Genomic DNA, 15810 nt, shown 5'->3' on the forward strand with positions numbered 1-15810 from the left:
CTGGAATCCTCATCTGCACAATGAGCCAACTGGACCCGAAGGCCTCCGGGGTCATGTCTGGCTCTAGATCTGTAATCCAGGCTTTCCCTGCTCTGCACCTCGGTTTCCCCATCTATAAAATGAGGGGGTTGAACTGGGTGACCTGTGAGGGCCGTCACATTTATATAAATGGAGGGTGGGAGGGAGGGACAGAAGGATGGATGAATGCATGGATGGAAGGATGGATGAATAGATGGAGATGAATGGATGGAGGGAAGGATGAATGGAGGGAGAGATGGGTGAATAAATGGATGGAAGGAAAGAGGAATGGATGGAGGGAGGGAAGGATGGAGGGATGGATGGATGCATGGATGGATGGTTGGATGGGGGGAGAAGGGAAAGATGAATGGAGGGAGGGATAGGGAGATGGATGAATGGATGGAAGGAAGGATTGAGAGATGGGTGGATAAATGGAGGGAGGGAAGGATGGGGAGAAGGGTGAATGAATAGATGGAAGGAGGAGGGAGGGATAGCTGAACGAGTGGACGGCTGCTATGGATGCCTCCTCTCGAGCCATCCCACAGAACAAGTCAGCCCGTTCCCTAGGGGTCGGCCCCACCTCGCTTCCACAAGGGCGGAGTCCGGAAAGAGTGAGGTGAGGAGAGGAGAGCAGAGGAGGGAGGTGAGGCCCCCGCCCCCAGTCACTGGCCCGCTAGGCTTGCGTCATTTCCGGCCCCTCCTCCCGGCCCGGAGGCAGAGGGAAGTGGCCCTCGCCTACAGCTCGGGCCGGCCGGGACTACATTTCCCGTGGGGCCTGGCGGCAGCAGCGGCGGACGACGGCGCGGTGGCGTCGCCCGGAAGTGAAGCCCGGGACTTCCACTCGTGCGTGAGGCGAGCGGAGCCGGAGACGAGACCCCGAGGCTGAATTCCGGATCAGACAAGATGGCCGGGCTGCCCCGCAGGATTATTAAGGTAACTGCCGCGGCCGCCCCTTCTCAGTCTCCCTCCGGGATCTCCGTCTTCGCCGCGGCTCCTCCCCCCGGCCCCGCAGGGCCGGCGGCGGCAGCCCGGGCCAGGGGCCTGGCTGGAGCCGGGAGGGGTTTGGCCGGAGCCCGCTGGGGCTGCGCGCGGGAGGCGCCGGAGACTTCCGGCGGGGCGCGGCGGGCCGAGCGGTGGGGCCGGGGCCCCGGTTCGGGCTCCTGGAGGGGCCAGCTTCGGCCCTGCACGCGCACGCCCGCGCGCCCCCGCCGTCGCGCCCGCGCGCCCCCGGCGGGCCCCGGGCAGGCGGGCGGGAGGGAGCACGCCGCCGGCGGCTGCCGTGGCGGCGAATGAATGGGCGCGGGTGGGACGTCCGCGCGGGGCCTCCAGCTCCCCCGCCTTGGCCTGGCGCCCTCGTGGCGTAGTCGGGGAAACTGAGGCTCGCGGCGGCGAGGCGGGCACTAGCAGAGCTCCAAGGTTGGATTCGAACCCAGCGCCCTACTGGCGCCAGTCTGCGTTTAACGCCCAGATAAAGGGGAGGGGCTCAATTCCTCCCCTTCCCCCACTTCCTCCAAGGTACTCGAGCCGGACACGCGAGTACCTGGTCCCCTGGATTTGACGGTTCCCGCCAACCAGCCCGTCCCGATAATTCATCTGGGAACAAAATCCCGGGAAGATCCGGCGGTTGGGCCTCTGTCCACGCGTGGCCAGGCCGGGCGCCCAGTAGGCGCTTTATGCGTGCTCGGGGGAGAGCCTTGATGGAATGCCAGCGGCCGCGGGGCTGCGAAATTAATAAAATGAACGCTGAAAACTCCCTTCAGGAAACACGGAGTAGGCGCCTACTGGGTGCCCAACACGGGGCTGAGCGTGGGGGTTAACCTAGGCAGCTCCCACTGTAGACGCACGCCTAGACAAAGAAGGCTGTGACCAGAGAAATGGGAAATCGGGGGGAGGTCTGAGCAGATATCGAGGTGGGGTAGGGAACGGGCCCAAGCCGGAGCCCCACCTCGGACCCGGGCTTGGACTGTCCCAGGGATCCTGGCGCGGGGCCTCTGTGCCTCCTTTGTGAGGTGGGGGGTGAACTCGATGGCTTCCGAGGTCGCTTTCAGCTCTGCCCCCGCCATCCTTAGATCTCAGGACTACATGAACCCTGGAGTGAGCAAGCATTTATTAAGCGCTTACTGTGTGCAGGCACCAGGCAAGGAGATGAAGAAAGCCAAGGTTCCCTTTCCCTTGGCTGTAGAGCAGTCTTTCCATGGAAATGGAGTAGCTTTAAGCTTTTTAAAATTTCAGAACGTGGGATTTTTAGCATACCAATTCTATTAGAATATAATTTTTCTGCTTGAGGGATGTATTAAAAAAAAGTTTCTTTCATTTACTTTATTTCCATTCAGAGTTTCTGCAGTTTTCAGTGATTGCTGTTTGTTTCCGTTGCCATCACTCCCGACCACTTTTCTGAGGCTCATCGAGCCTATCCCAGCACCTAGTACAGTTCCTGGAACATAGGAAGAGATTTTTTCTGGGGGGGGGGGGAGGGGCCGAAGGGGATGGGAAGGCAAGGCAATCGGGGTTAAGTGACTTGTCCAAGGTCCCACAGCTGGTGTCAAGTGGTGGATTTGAACTCCCCTCCTCGGGACTCCAGGGCTGGTGCTCTATTCACTTCGTCAAATAGCTGCCCCAACAGATTTAATAAATACTTAAGACCTGCTTATTTCAGAGTTCATCTAGTCCTGGGACCATAGATGATAAGGTCTTAGATATGGAATTGAAAGGGATCGTAGACACTATGGAGTCCAACTCCCTCCTTTTACAGAACTGAGGCCCAGAGAGGGGAGAGGACTTGCCCACAGTCAACTAATAAGATGCTTGGTCTGAGACAGGATAGGAAGGTACATCTTTAGGAATCACATGTGCCCTCTTTAGATTTTTTTAAAAAGGTCTTTTTAGTATTTCATTTTATCATATAAATTTGGTATTTGGCCCAGTCTGCCTCATAAAATAAAAATTGACCGTTAGGTCAATAGCTCGGAATCTGATACAAGGCAAAATTATTTTGCTCACTTCTCAGCCTGTTTCACTTAGAGCAGTGAGGTGTAGGAAAGGTATGATCTCAATGACTGCTTTACTCCACAGTATGTGACTAAATCAGGAGTGTTTCCTTTAATTGAACCTGGTGAATGAATGCTTGTAATCTAATCAGTAATGGGTCTTTGGATTTATAGTAACAGGGAACAAATTACAAAATAAAAGCCAATTAAGGGTAACTTAGCTAATAGCAAGTACTTAATGAGGGCCTGCCATACCAAATATTGGATACTGGATTTGTTCCCTGATTTTATACACAGGGATACATAGGTAATGCTATTTTATATTTAATCAACACTGAGAATATATCAGGTTCTAGTTCAGTAGTTTAAAGCCAAAATGTTAAGGTCGCGATTTTGAAACACTTATCAAGGGCACAGAATTCACTGTAATATGAATTCATCTTGGATCTAGTCCAAAATACTTTAGTTGCCAGAAACCCCAGAGAAGTTTTTATAATGTGGTCTCACCTGTAAAGCTGTCACGTGACATGGACCTCAGTGATCATCTTCTGTTTGATTTCAATATGATTAGAACCCAAATGAGGGGAAATGACAGACAGGTGAGACAGCTTCGCATCCCATACTCTAGAATCTCCATTTACTCTTACAACAGAGCTTTACTACAAACGTGTATTGATGTGCAAGATAATTCCGAGAAATACAACTAAGTAGTTTAAGATTATACATGAATTAGTCTGCCCAAGTTGTGGTTTCTAAAGCTTTCCTGTGAGTGATATGAAGGCAACTGAGGGAAAGATTTTATGCTTTAAAGTATAGATAATATGAAGCCATAGACCTTTTTTATTTTTTTGAGTGGGGTAGAATTGTTATTTTTATTATATTGGCTTAGCCTACCCATGACCAACTGATATTTCTCCAGGTGTTTATTTCTTGCTTATTTGATTTATTTTCAGGTTTCAGCGTTCACTTTTATAAGATTTTGAGTTCCAAATTCCCCTGCCCTCCCACCCACCCCCATGGTATGCAATCGAAATGTATGATCATATTAAACATATTTCCATATTAGTGTAGACCTTTTTAAACTGTAAATTGATGTTTATGGGGTCAGTCCTAGTCCTTTTAATGGGCCTTGGATACTCTCATTTAATTTTGCAGTAAATATTTACACTTTTTGCATAAACTTGGAAGGTAACCCCTTGGAACTGTAGAGTTTGAAAATATTAAATGTCCCTTAGCTTTCCTTTGTCATAAAAAGTGCCATTCTATTTTGTTCTTTGAAAAAGATGACTTGGTGCTTTTATTAAACCAATATAGTTTAGGGGAGGAATTTTAGTATTGCAATCCTGCTAGCAGTATAATTTTTCTCCTTGGGGTATGTATTAAAATAAGATGCTGTCATTGTTTGATTTTGACCACTATTAATATAGTATTGCCTATCTCACAATTTTTGTCAGCTTGTGAAAAGTTTTAGGTGTAAGGTGCTGTGGAAACAAGTATTGTTTATTCAAGTGAGTTGAACTCTTCAGAAGAAAAGTAGAATGGAAGGATTGGGGGAATAAGCTATATTAGACATTGTCTAATGGACTTAAAAATTTGAATCTTAATTAAGTTAGAGTAATTAGGAGTTTATAGGTGAATTTTTCTCTTATTGTACCCCTCCCTCCAATATAAAGTTCTTTCTTGATGGGCATGAGTGACCTTGAGCTGGTCATTCAAGATCTGTAGGACTGTTTTCTGATTTATAAAATGACTGGGTTGGACTAGATTGCCTCTGAGGTCCTTTTAGCTTTAGGTCAAAGATCTCATTTTCTCTATTTTCTGGAATTTTCCGGCTTTATACCTACTTCCAACTAAAACTTTATCAGAGACCTATTTTGCCTTGGGCTCTAGTTTTCTCCTACAGTACTTGACAAGAACAGGTGGGGTGAGCAGCATATTGTTACTTGGACACCAGCCTACAGTTTCTCTGCATTTTATCTAGCTGATGGGGCCATTTGTAGATAGATGTGCTTTACTTGCCAAATGTATGCACCAGATTGTGAGCTGATTTAGTAGCCTCAAAGAGTGAGTGACCTGGCAGCCATACATTTTTGAGTTCTGATTTTGTGTGCAATGAAAGCTTTGCAAAGACTTAACTAATATAGATGTTGCAACTTTTTAAAAGAGTTTTGTGGCCCAGTCCTTTTTATGCAACAAATATCAGGAAGGGCCAAGTGCTGCTAACATAATTTAAATAAATGAAATTCTGTATTACTAAGTACAATCGAAAAAAATTCCTTTAAATTGAAATTGTTTCGCTGGAATAGCAAAATGACTTCTTTTCCAAAGTAGTCTTAATTAAAACAACATCCAGTTGTGATCATTGACAGAAGCAGCATTTCTGCTGGAGAGAAGTGATTTTGTGATGAGGTAGGGAAAATTTGAGAGAGTAGGCAGCCCACCACAGTTAAGGTTTCATGTTTATTCTGAAACTGAGCCCCTCTTTAGCTTATAGAACAGTAAATTTACACCTAGAAGGGAGCTCATTGATAGTTGTTCTGCCCCCTTCATTTGAGGCCTGGAGACCTTTGGGCAGTGCCTAAGGTCACACAGATAAGGGGGCAGAGCAGGGATTCAAATTTTATGTCAGTACTTTTTCCATTACAGGCCATCTCATTTGGTGTAATGGTTCTAGTTTCAAGTCCTTTTATAATATTTTTGTTTTGATTAACTTTTGCCTTAATTGCGTCTGGGTTTACTTTTTGCTTTGGTTGTTAGGAACTCTAGGAAATCAGTTTAAGTTTTTGCTTGTGAGAACGAAGGAGCTATTCTTAGTATTAAAAATTATATTCACTAAATTTACTGTGGTCACAAGGTGGTTTGCTTAGTGAGAAGAAAGTTATTTGTAAAGATTCATTTGAAAACCTTTCTGGCTTATTTTTAAATCATTAATATTTTTAAAAGGTATGAATAGAATGACTAATGTAGTAGCTGGAACTAATATTCCCATTGGAGTTTGAAATTATTTTTAAACCAATTCATTCTTTTCTCATAGGCGTACTCTTTTTGTGATTTATACTCTATCTTAAAGGGCTGGATTACCTGGCTGATACCAGTTCCGTAGGTATTTACCTATAATAATAGCTAGCATTTACATAGTATTGTAAGGTTTGCAAAGTGCTCTGTAAGGATTATTTAATTTCATCCTCAACAACCTTGGGAGGCAGCTGCTTTTAATAACCCTGTCATACAAGAGGCAGGCAGGTCAAGTGACTTGCCCAAGGTAATGCCAGCTACCTATGTCTGTGCCTGAGGCAGGATTTGAACTCAGGTCTTCTTGACCCAGTGCTATATACACTGCTGCTTAGCCACCTTCCGTGGGAGTAGACTGCTGTGTGACCCTGGGCAAGTCACTCAACCTCTGTGTGCCTTAGTTACCTCCTCTGTAAAATGGGGTGATCATTGCACTGACCTCCAGGGTTGGTTGTGGGAATCAAATGGGATGACAATTGTAAAGTGCTTAGCACAGGGGCTTGTAGTGAGCACTATGTAAATGTTAGCTGTTGTTATTGGGTGCAGTTGGAAGGATATTTCATTAGGAAAAGGAATCATAGGAAAGCAGGAAAGTTAAAATGTTGTTTGGGTATTTGATGGAGAGAGCATGTGTCCAGTACTGTGAAGGATAGTCCCTACTTTCTTTTCCTATCTAGTTGACCTTTTAATGATCACCTAACCACAATGTGAATTCTGTGGAGTTTGTAAAATTTGCATATAGATACAGATATACCTACTATGTTCTGTGACTATACTTGGTGCTAGGGACCAGGATTTGTTCACTAACAGTTGTTGTAAAGTATACAAAGTTTTTTTTATCTGTTATTTCATTTCAGCTTCACTATGATCCTGTGAGGGAGGCAGAACTGTTTTTTTTTTTTTCCTGCTCTCAGAAAAGGTTAAGTAGCTTCCTACTGCAACCCAGCCAGTCAGTGTCAGGCAGCATCTGACTCCATGTGTCTCCAAACTTCAAGTCCAGATATCTTTGCACTGTGCCACACCTAATAAATAGAGAATAAGGATAGAAAAACAAGATTCTTTCTGATTCTTTTTAATTACATGGTAGGAGTCAGTTTCACATTTAAAAAAAAAAAGAAATTAGAGTAGGGCCTCCCTCCCCCTTTAAAATCAAAGTTTGGACTATTTAGATTAAGCATTTTACATGCTTGCTAGTAATGTGAATATGGGGATTTTTTAAAAGTGTAGGCTATATATATGTGTTCCAATTCACTTTAATACTTTGATTTCTAACCATGTATTACTGCCTAATGAGTTAGTAAACATTTATTAAGCTCTTAGTGTGTGCCAGGCACTAAACTCTGGGGATATAAAGAAAGTTAAAAGATAGCTGTGCTCAGAAGGAGTTCACAGACTAAAGAGGGGAGACAACATCCAAATAATTGTTCAAGCTGTGGCAAGGCAACCAGGGTTACCAGATTGAAGAGTCTGCCAGAAGACTGGAAAGGTTGGGGAGGTCGGGTCAGGTCATGAAGGACTTTGAATGCCAAAAAGAAGATTTTATGTTTGATCCTGGAGGTGACTGGGAGCCATGGGAGTTTACTGAGTAGGACCTGCACTTTAAAAGAAAGATCACTTTAACCCAGGCTGGAGTTTGGTGAGATTTGAGGTAGGCAGATCAGCCTGCAGGGTATTGCAGTAGAGCAGGTGTGAAGTGATGAGGGCCTTCCCCAGATGGTGGCTTTGTCAGAGGAGAGAAGGGGGCATCTGTGAGTGGTTACTAAGGTAGAACTGATAGGATTTGGCAACTTACTGGGCATGGGGAGTGAGAGAGTGAGGAGTTGAGGCTGTCTAGATTGTGATTCTGGGAGGGTGGTGGTGGCCTTCACAGTATTAGGGAAGTTGGGAGGGGGAGGCTTTGAGGTGAAAAATGTGCAATTCAGTTTTAGTCATGTTGAGTTAAGATGTCTATGGGACGTGTCCATGGGAGATGTGACACTGGAGGTCAGCAGAGAGATTAGGGTTGGATAAGTATATTTGAGAGTCATCTAAAGTATTAGAGATATAAAATAGTATAGAGGGAGAAGAGAAGGTTCAAGAGTGAGCTTTGGGAATATCCAGGGTTGGCTGGTGTGATTTGGATGAAGAATCCAGCCAAGGAGACTGAGGAGAGGTTGACTAGCCAGGAGGAGCACTGTGAGAGACATAAAATTCTAGCAACAAGTATCAAGAAGAGGGTGGTCCACAATGTCAAAGGCTGCAGGTAAGTTGATATATGTAGTTAATATATATCATAGGTTCTGAACCTTTCCTATGGAAAAACAAGGAAAAGAGGAAGGTTTTTACCTTCCTTAATAGGGAATGGGATTTCCACCCAATATTTGTTGTATGCTCATTTCAGTTGTGTCTGACTCTTCATGACCCCATTTGGGGTTTTCTTGGCAGAGATTCTGGAGTGGTTTGCCATTTCCTTCTCCATCTCATTTTACAGATGAGGAAACTGAGGCAGACAAGGTTAAGTAACTTGTCCAGGGTCCCACAGCCAGTAAGTGTCTGAGGCTAGATTTGAACTGGCAAAGGTGAGTCTTCCTGACTTCAGGCTAGGCACTCTATCCACTGCCTCTGTACCCAATAAGGGCAGAGGTATTATCCTTTTCTTTTTTTTAATAGTTATATTTTCCTTCTCTTTCATCTTGGGATTTTTGTGAGAACAAAATAAGCCAATAAAAAACTATTTTCCAGGGGTTAGGCTCCGGAAATGAAAAGATAATTAAGATGCTATGTCTCCTGGTGATCTCATCAGCAACTGTGGATTCAATTATCTCTGCTGATAATTCTCACCTTTTTTTTGTTTTTTTACAGCCCTAGCCTGTCTTCTGATCTCCAGGCTCTCCATTTGCCTATTGGACATCTTTAGCTGGAAGTCCCCATAGACATCTTAGATGTAGCACGTCCAAAACAATTTCTTATCTCTGTCTTTCCCCGCCCCCCACTCCCCCCAGTTTCTGAGATCTTTGTAACTCCTCACTCTTGCCTCACCCATACCCCAGTATTCAGTTGGTTGCCAAGTTCTCTGAGCTCTGCATACACCACAACTCTTGAGTATGTCCCCTCATTCACTCACAGTTGTCAGCCTGGGGCCCTCAGCACTTTCTTGGACCCGTGCAGTAGCCTTCCAGTTGGTCTTTTTACACTCTAGTCTATCTTCCACCCACTTACCAAAGTGATCTTCCTAAAGCACAAATCTGACCATGTCACTCACTTCCCTCCCCCTTCTCCTTCCCACTCAGTAACTCCAAAGGCTTAAATACAGCATCCTCTGTTTGCTTTTTAAAGTCTTTTGTACCTCAGGCTCTTTTTACCTTTTCAGTCTTCTTACACCATTCCTTTCTAAGTACTCTGCAATCTAGGGACCCGAGCCTCTGAGTTGTTTCTCAACTAAGGTACTCTGTCTTCAGTGTCCCCTGTTTTTTCACTGCTTGTTCCCCATGCTTCAGATGCCCTCCCTCCTCATCTCTGCCCTTTCCTGTCATTCTTTAGGCTTCAGCTAACATCCCACCTTCTTCAAAAAGCCTTTCCCAGCTCCCTTTAATACTGTAGATCTTGTGTGTATAGTCGTTTACAAATTGTCTTTTCCATTAGACTGAGGTCTTTGAGGAGTTGGCACAGTACCTGCCACACAGTGAGGGTTAAGTGTTGACTGATTCAGAAGATGAGACTTGTACATAAATAAATGGTACAAAATAGAATATGAAGTTTTGTGGCATGAGATTAGATGAGGGCGAATAATATTTGTTGGGGACATCAAGGAAAGCTTATGGAAGAAATGATATTTGAGTTGGGCTTTGAACTATGAATGGTAGGTGACAACGATACAGTAGTATTGTTATCTTCCTAAAGTGTTTTTTTTTCCATACCCTTAAACTGAAACTAGTTTCCTAAAAATAGTAGTCAAATGTTCTGCACAATGCTGTTTGTCACTCCCAAATTGCAAAGAATAATTCTGAGTTGCTTTACACAAGTTTTCATACTATGCTAACATTCTCTTCCTCCAAGGATGTGCAGCAGGAGTTTTAATTTTCTCGTTATAGCATATTGGAATGCCATTCTCAGTGTTTTGAGAATGGATTGTAAGGGCAAGAGTGGACATGGATCTTTCAGGAGAGGCTGCTGCAGTAGGCCCTACACTAGGCTGGTGGCAGTTGGAATAGAGAGGAAGGCATGGAGGAGAGTAACTGATGATACGGAATGAACAGGACCTGGTAACTGATGAAGATGCTCCTCATCTCACACCTCATTCAAACATGGGAGCCTGGAGAAATAATGATACCGCAGATAGAGATGACGAGCCGGTTCAGTGGAAGAGATAACGAACGTCCGTTTTGGACACATTTACGTTTGAGGCGCCAGTAGGTTTCCCACTTGTTCGTCAGCAATGCTTCCTACGGGCCAGGTACTAGACTAAGTACTGGGGATATAAAGAAAGGTGGAGGAGACAGCCGTGAAGGTAACCTACATACCAGGTAGATGGAGGAAAGGAAGTGAAACAGTGTTGGTATGGCCCCTGCTGTGTGGCAGGCACTGTGCTAAGAACTTTACAAATGTCTCGTTTGATCCTCAGAACGAGCGGGGAGTGCTGTTGTTATCCCCGTTGTACAGATGAGGAAACCGAGGTAGACAGGTGAAGCGACTTGTTTGGGGTCACAGCGAAAGCGTCTGAGGACAGATTTGCCCTCAGGTCTTCTGACTGTGGGCCCAGTGCTCTGTCCACACACTGAGAGCTGTCTTCAAATACTCTAAGTGGGTAGGAAGTAAGCACTTAAGGGTAGGTATTAACAGCTGGGAAGACTGAGAAGGGCCCCGAGGTAGATGACGAGATTTGAGTTGAGTCTTAAAGGAAGTTGGGGAAACTGAGAGGCCTCCGTGAGAGGGCAGGAGGGACAGACAGCCAGTGCAAAGAAGAAGAGATGGTGGTGCTCTCAGCAGTGGGGAGGAAGTTTCAGAGATGGGAAGGTTTGGGATGGGAATGATAGTAAAGGCTGTTTTTTAACATACTGAGTTATTAAGTGCCTACTATTGTTCCAGGGGCTATGCTAAGTATGAGGGCATATAAAAATATAGGCCAAAGACAGTCTCCCTACTCTAGGAGCTCCCAGCTTAATGGAGGAGAGAGACGACATGCAAACAACTGTGCACTAGATAATCAGACAGAAGGCGCAGCATTAAGGGGGATTGGGAGAGGCTTCATTGTAGAAGGTAGGATTTTACCCAGGAGGCAGAGATGAGGAGGAAGAATATTCCATGCGTGAGGGACAGCCACTGAAAATGTCTGGAGGTAGTGGGTGGGCTGTCTTGTTTGAGGGACAGCAAGGTCAGTTTTACTGAATTGAAGAGAATGAAGTGGGGAGGGAGAGGGTGTAGGTATAAGAAGACTGAAGAGATTAGTGCAGGGGCCACTGAAGCAGAGGATTTTACATTTGATTCTGGAGGCGGTGAGAAGCTGCAGGATTTCTTTGCGTAGAGGGGTGACATGGTCAGACCTGCACTTTAGGAGCCACTTTGACAGTTGAGTGGAGGGTGGGACTGTATTGGGGAGAAACTTGAGACAGGGAGACAAGCCACTAGGCTGTTGCTGTACTATAGCTGTGAAGTGGTGAGGGCCTGCACCAGAGGGGTGGCAGTATCAGAGGAGAGAAAGGGGCATATGAGAAAAATGTTTATGAAGCCAGAACTAATAGGATTTAGTGGCTAATTGGATATGGTATATGGGAGAGAGTAGAGGGCTATACCTACCTAGGTTGTGATCCTAGAAGGATGATGGTGGCCTTGACAATATTAGGGAAGTTTGGAAGAGGGGAGGAATTGAATCGAAAAACATTGAATGTGGGGTATCTATGGGACATGCAGTTCAAAATGTCTAAGAGTTAGTAGTTGAAGTTTTGAGACTGGAAGTCAGCAGAGAGCTTAGGGCTAGACAGATAATCCTGCGAATCATCTGTATGGGAATGATAGCTGAATCTATGAAGCTGATGAAATCACCAGATGAAATAGGATAAATGTTTCAACAATCTTGCTAGCAGCTGCTGTGGGGGTGTAAAACCAACAACAACCAGCTGCATGCCCAGTTCTTTTTATCTGCTTTACTAAGGAAAGCAACGTTAAAGGGTTAACAATCTTACTTTAATCCAGCATACAAATATCATTCGCCCAGTTCAGGGGGAAAAGCCAGCACTCTGAACTTCAGAGCAAATACAAACAAATTTACAAACATCAACAGACAGACCTTGTCTGATTCAAATCCCAATTCATAGTTACCAGAGTTTAACTAAGTCGGAACATCTGGGCAAGCTGGAGGGCTCTTAACTACAGCTGCGCAGTCCCCATGTCAGCCTGCCACCAAGAGTGAGAGCCCTAATCCAATAGCTCTGCCTTCCCTTTTTATGCACTCTTTAGTCATCATCAAATCATCTGAGGGACCAGAGCTTAAGCTCTTACTATTCGTTCTGGAGTTAGCACCTCCCCCTGGGCCTTGAGGGCTTCTTGCCCACATCGACTTAGCACCTGATAGCTAGAGGTTTTGGGCCTACTTGGGAGTGAAGATACAATCAGACCTCCCTTCATTGGTCCCACCTGGAGCCCCACCTTAGTTACCAATTCACACCCACATAGGCTTAGCACCTAATAGGGGTTTGGGCCTGGAGCTTAGCACTTAGTAAGACTCAATCAAAGACACTTAATCATTTTAAAACAGAAAGTCCTAACTTAATTGATATTACAATAAAAGAAGAAAAGAGGCCCAGGAGAGAACCTTGTGGGACGTGGGTGGTTAGACCTGACCTAGATGAAGAGCCAGCAAAGGAGACTGAGAAGGAGTGCTTAGAGAGGTAAGAGGAGAGAGAACCAGAAGAGAAACCCTGCAGGGAAGAGAGAGTATCAAGAAGGAGGTGATCACAGTTTCAAAGGCTGCTAAGAGGTAGAGAAAGGACATTAGCTTTGTCAATTAAGAGATTGTTGGTAACATTTAGAGGAAGTACTTTCAGGTGAGTGAGGAGATCAGAAGCCTTACTGCAGACTTAGAGTGAGAGGAGACTTGAGTCAGCCCTATTTTCAGAAGTAAATTCTTGTATAATTGCTCCTAGTTAATATACTATTTTTTCTTTTTGCTTTCATTTGTAAAAAATTGATCTGTTAAATAGCTAGAGAAGATGATTAAGTATTTTAGATATTACCAAGCTCTTCTCTTATGGAATATCTCTTCTCAGACAAACTGTCACCCACCCTACCCTGCCGTGGACTTTGTCTTAATGAAGATAAAAGATTGAATTAAAGAAATAACAAGTAGCACCTAGCTGCTGGATGAAAGGGAGCTGGGGTCCAACACTCTCTCCCTTCCACTGTATATGGAGTAGCAAAGTAAATAGTCACTGTCGCTGAGCATCTGACACCCTACTGCATCTCCAGCTGTGACGAATGGAAAGGCCAGAGATGAACAGATACCATCATAGTTCCAATCATAACGGATGCTGACTACCATGCTGACTAGTGATCCAGCAACATTACTCCCATGACTCGCCAGGCAGCTTCTGGGAAACCTAAGTCTTTGGTTTACAAGAGAAAGCCAAATGACCATCTTTTTATTAATTATTTGCTAGTCATAATTAATAAAGTGATTACCTAAGAAGCTATGCCTCTTGAACTTTTCATACATCACACAGCCCTGTAAAAGATTCTGGAGTTGGGCTTAACATTAGCTCACCAGCCTTGAATGGAAGAAATCCTAAATGTAAATACTACATTTCAGTCACTTCACAAATTATTTGTTGTTCTCTCTTCCTTTCACAGCCAAACTCTTAGAAAAAGCTGTTTATACTCATTGCTTACATTTTTCTCACCTCCCACTCACACTAAAACCCCTTTCAATCTGCCATCCCTACTGCTTGTCTGAGAATGCTTTCCAAGGTTACCAGTGATTTTTGTTGGTTAAATCAAAGGGCCCTCTCTGTCTTTAACCTTCTTGAGACATTTGACTGTTATGACCAACCTTACTGCTTCTGAATACTCTTTCCTTCCTGAATTTCATTATTCAGCTTTCAGTTCTTTTCCTTCCCATTAGGCTAATCTTTCCCCTTTATCTCCTTTGCAGATTCTCTGTCCTGCTTCTAGGCACAGGTTATTTCCCAGAGGTCTGTCCTAGGCCTTCTCTTTCTATGCTCTTATCTCTGAGCTCATCTACTCATAAATAAATTCAGATCACTCCCAAATCTGTATGTTGTAAGTCCAGCCCTCGCTCCCAGCTGAACTCCTGGTTGCCTGCCTGACCTCCCCATCTACATGTTTCAGTAGGCATTCAGGTTCAATGTACCCTGTAACATCTTTCCCTCCAAACTCGGCCATTCTCCTAACTTCTCTATTTCTGTTGAAGGCAACACCATTCTTTTGGTTTTTCAGGTTCACAACCTGGCAGTGATTTTCTATTTAGTCTCACCCACCCCGCATATCCATTCCACTTCATTTTTTTTCATCTGTCCCTTGTCACACACCACAAACACCTTAGGCCAGGCCCTGGACTGTGGTAGTAGCCTCCTAATGGGTCTCTTGTATCCAGTATATTTCATGCCTAAGATGGAGCTTCATTGGCTCTTCATTGCTTTTAGGATAAAATACAAACTTTTCTTTTCGTCTGGATCCAGACAGTGAAGAGATTTAAATGCTAAACCAACCCACTTGCTATCTGTTGTGTCTGGAATGTTATTTCTCTTCATTTCCAGAACTTGGACCCCCTTGGCTCCCAAAGAGCTCTTAACTAATGCCCGAACTAGTGTAGTGAGGCACCCCACCCCCATCACCTTGTATTTATTTTGTATGTTGCTTGTTTTTACTTATTTGTAAACATAATTTCTCTCCCTTCACCATCCTTTCCCAGTAGAATGTAAGGTCCCTAAGAAACTGGTTTTTATTATGTTTTTCTCAGTTGCCTGTTAAATGACTGCTTAATAGATTGCTTGTTGATTGTTGAAATCTTTCCATCTTTCCTCCCTTATCTCACTCCCATCTAATATACCCACTTGTCTTAAGTGGGATCCCCTTTGTAACCATCCACTTTTAAAATTCTGAGCAGTGAACTTTATTTTTTTTTTAAAGGAATGAGAGGAATTACTGAAGCAAGGGAGGATTTTAGGTGATCAAATGTGGTTATGAGGTAAAAAGATAAACTATTTTTTAATCCATTGGAGTTTTACAGCTAGTAGAGCTTTGTCTTCATCAAAGTGGTCACCTCATGCAATTATGTAATTTAAGATCTCCCCCCATTAGAAAGGACTGAATCTCCTCTCTCCTATCTACTTTGCTGCCAGTTTGCAAATCCTGTGTTTCAAACTGCCTTTAGCGCTTTTGGCACTTTAACCTAAATAGCTTCCCAAAGGATGAGTCTTTATTTTTGTGAATGGATTTTGATGTTTGGAAATGACAGTCATTTATAGCCAGGTCTGCACAATAGGCATTACTAAGATAAACCTGTATGGTAAGCAGCAAGCATTTATGAAGTTCCTTCTATAGGAAACAATCCCTAGTCACCAGGGGTTCACATTTTTATGGGGAGAGAAGTACATGCAGAATATGAAGTGAATAAATGCAAACACAAACTAGTTTGATCTCGCTCATACCCCTGAACATGTCTGATGAGACTGTTAGTTTGTCTACACTTTGAGGGGATTGGGTTAAATGAGCACTATTACAATTCTTCAGTTAATGATTGTTGGTTGTCAGGCACAGGATAAGGATGAAAGAACAAGGAGGGTAAAACAGAGGACCCAAT

The 15810-nt window shown here is 44.2% G+C and overlaps 1 protein-coding gene across 1 annotated transcript in view; it reads left to right on the forward strand.

Annotated features, from left to right (window-relative positions):
• The first annotated feature begins 734 nt into the window (after positions 1–734).
• The window catches only part of UBE2N (ubiquitin conjugating enzyme E2 N), a 49142-nt gene continuing 34066 nt past the window's right edge, over positions 735–15810 (forward strand). Inside the window, exon 1 of the mRNA XM_036760402.1 lies at positions 735–951. Within this exon, the coding sequence (XP_036616297.1) occupies positions 922–951 (30 nt within the window). The 5' untranslated portion in view covers positions 735–921. The remainder of the gene's footprint in view (positions 952–15810) is intronic.

Source organism: Trichosurus vulpecula, chromosome 5 (genome assembly GCF_011100635.1).
Source record: "Trichosurus vulpecula isolate mTriVul1 chromosome 5, mTriVul1.pri, whole genome shotgun sequence".
Classification (NCBI taxonomy): Eukaryota; Metazoa; Chordata; class Mammalia; order Diprotodontia; family Phalangeridae; genus Trichosurus; species Trichosurus vulpecula.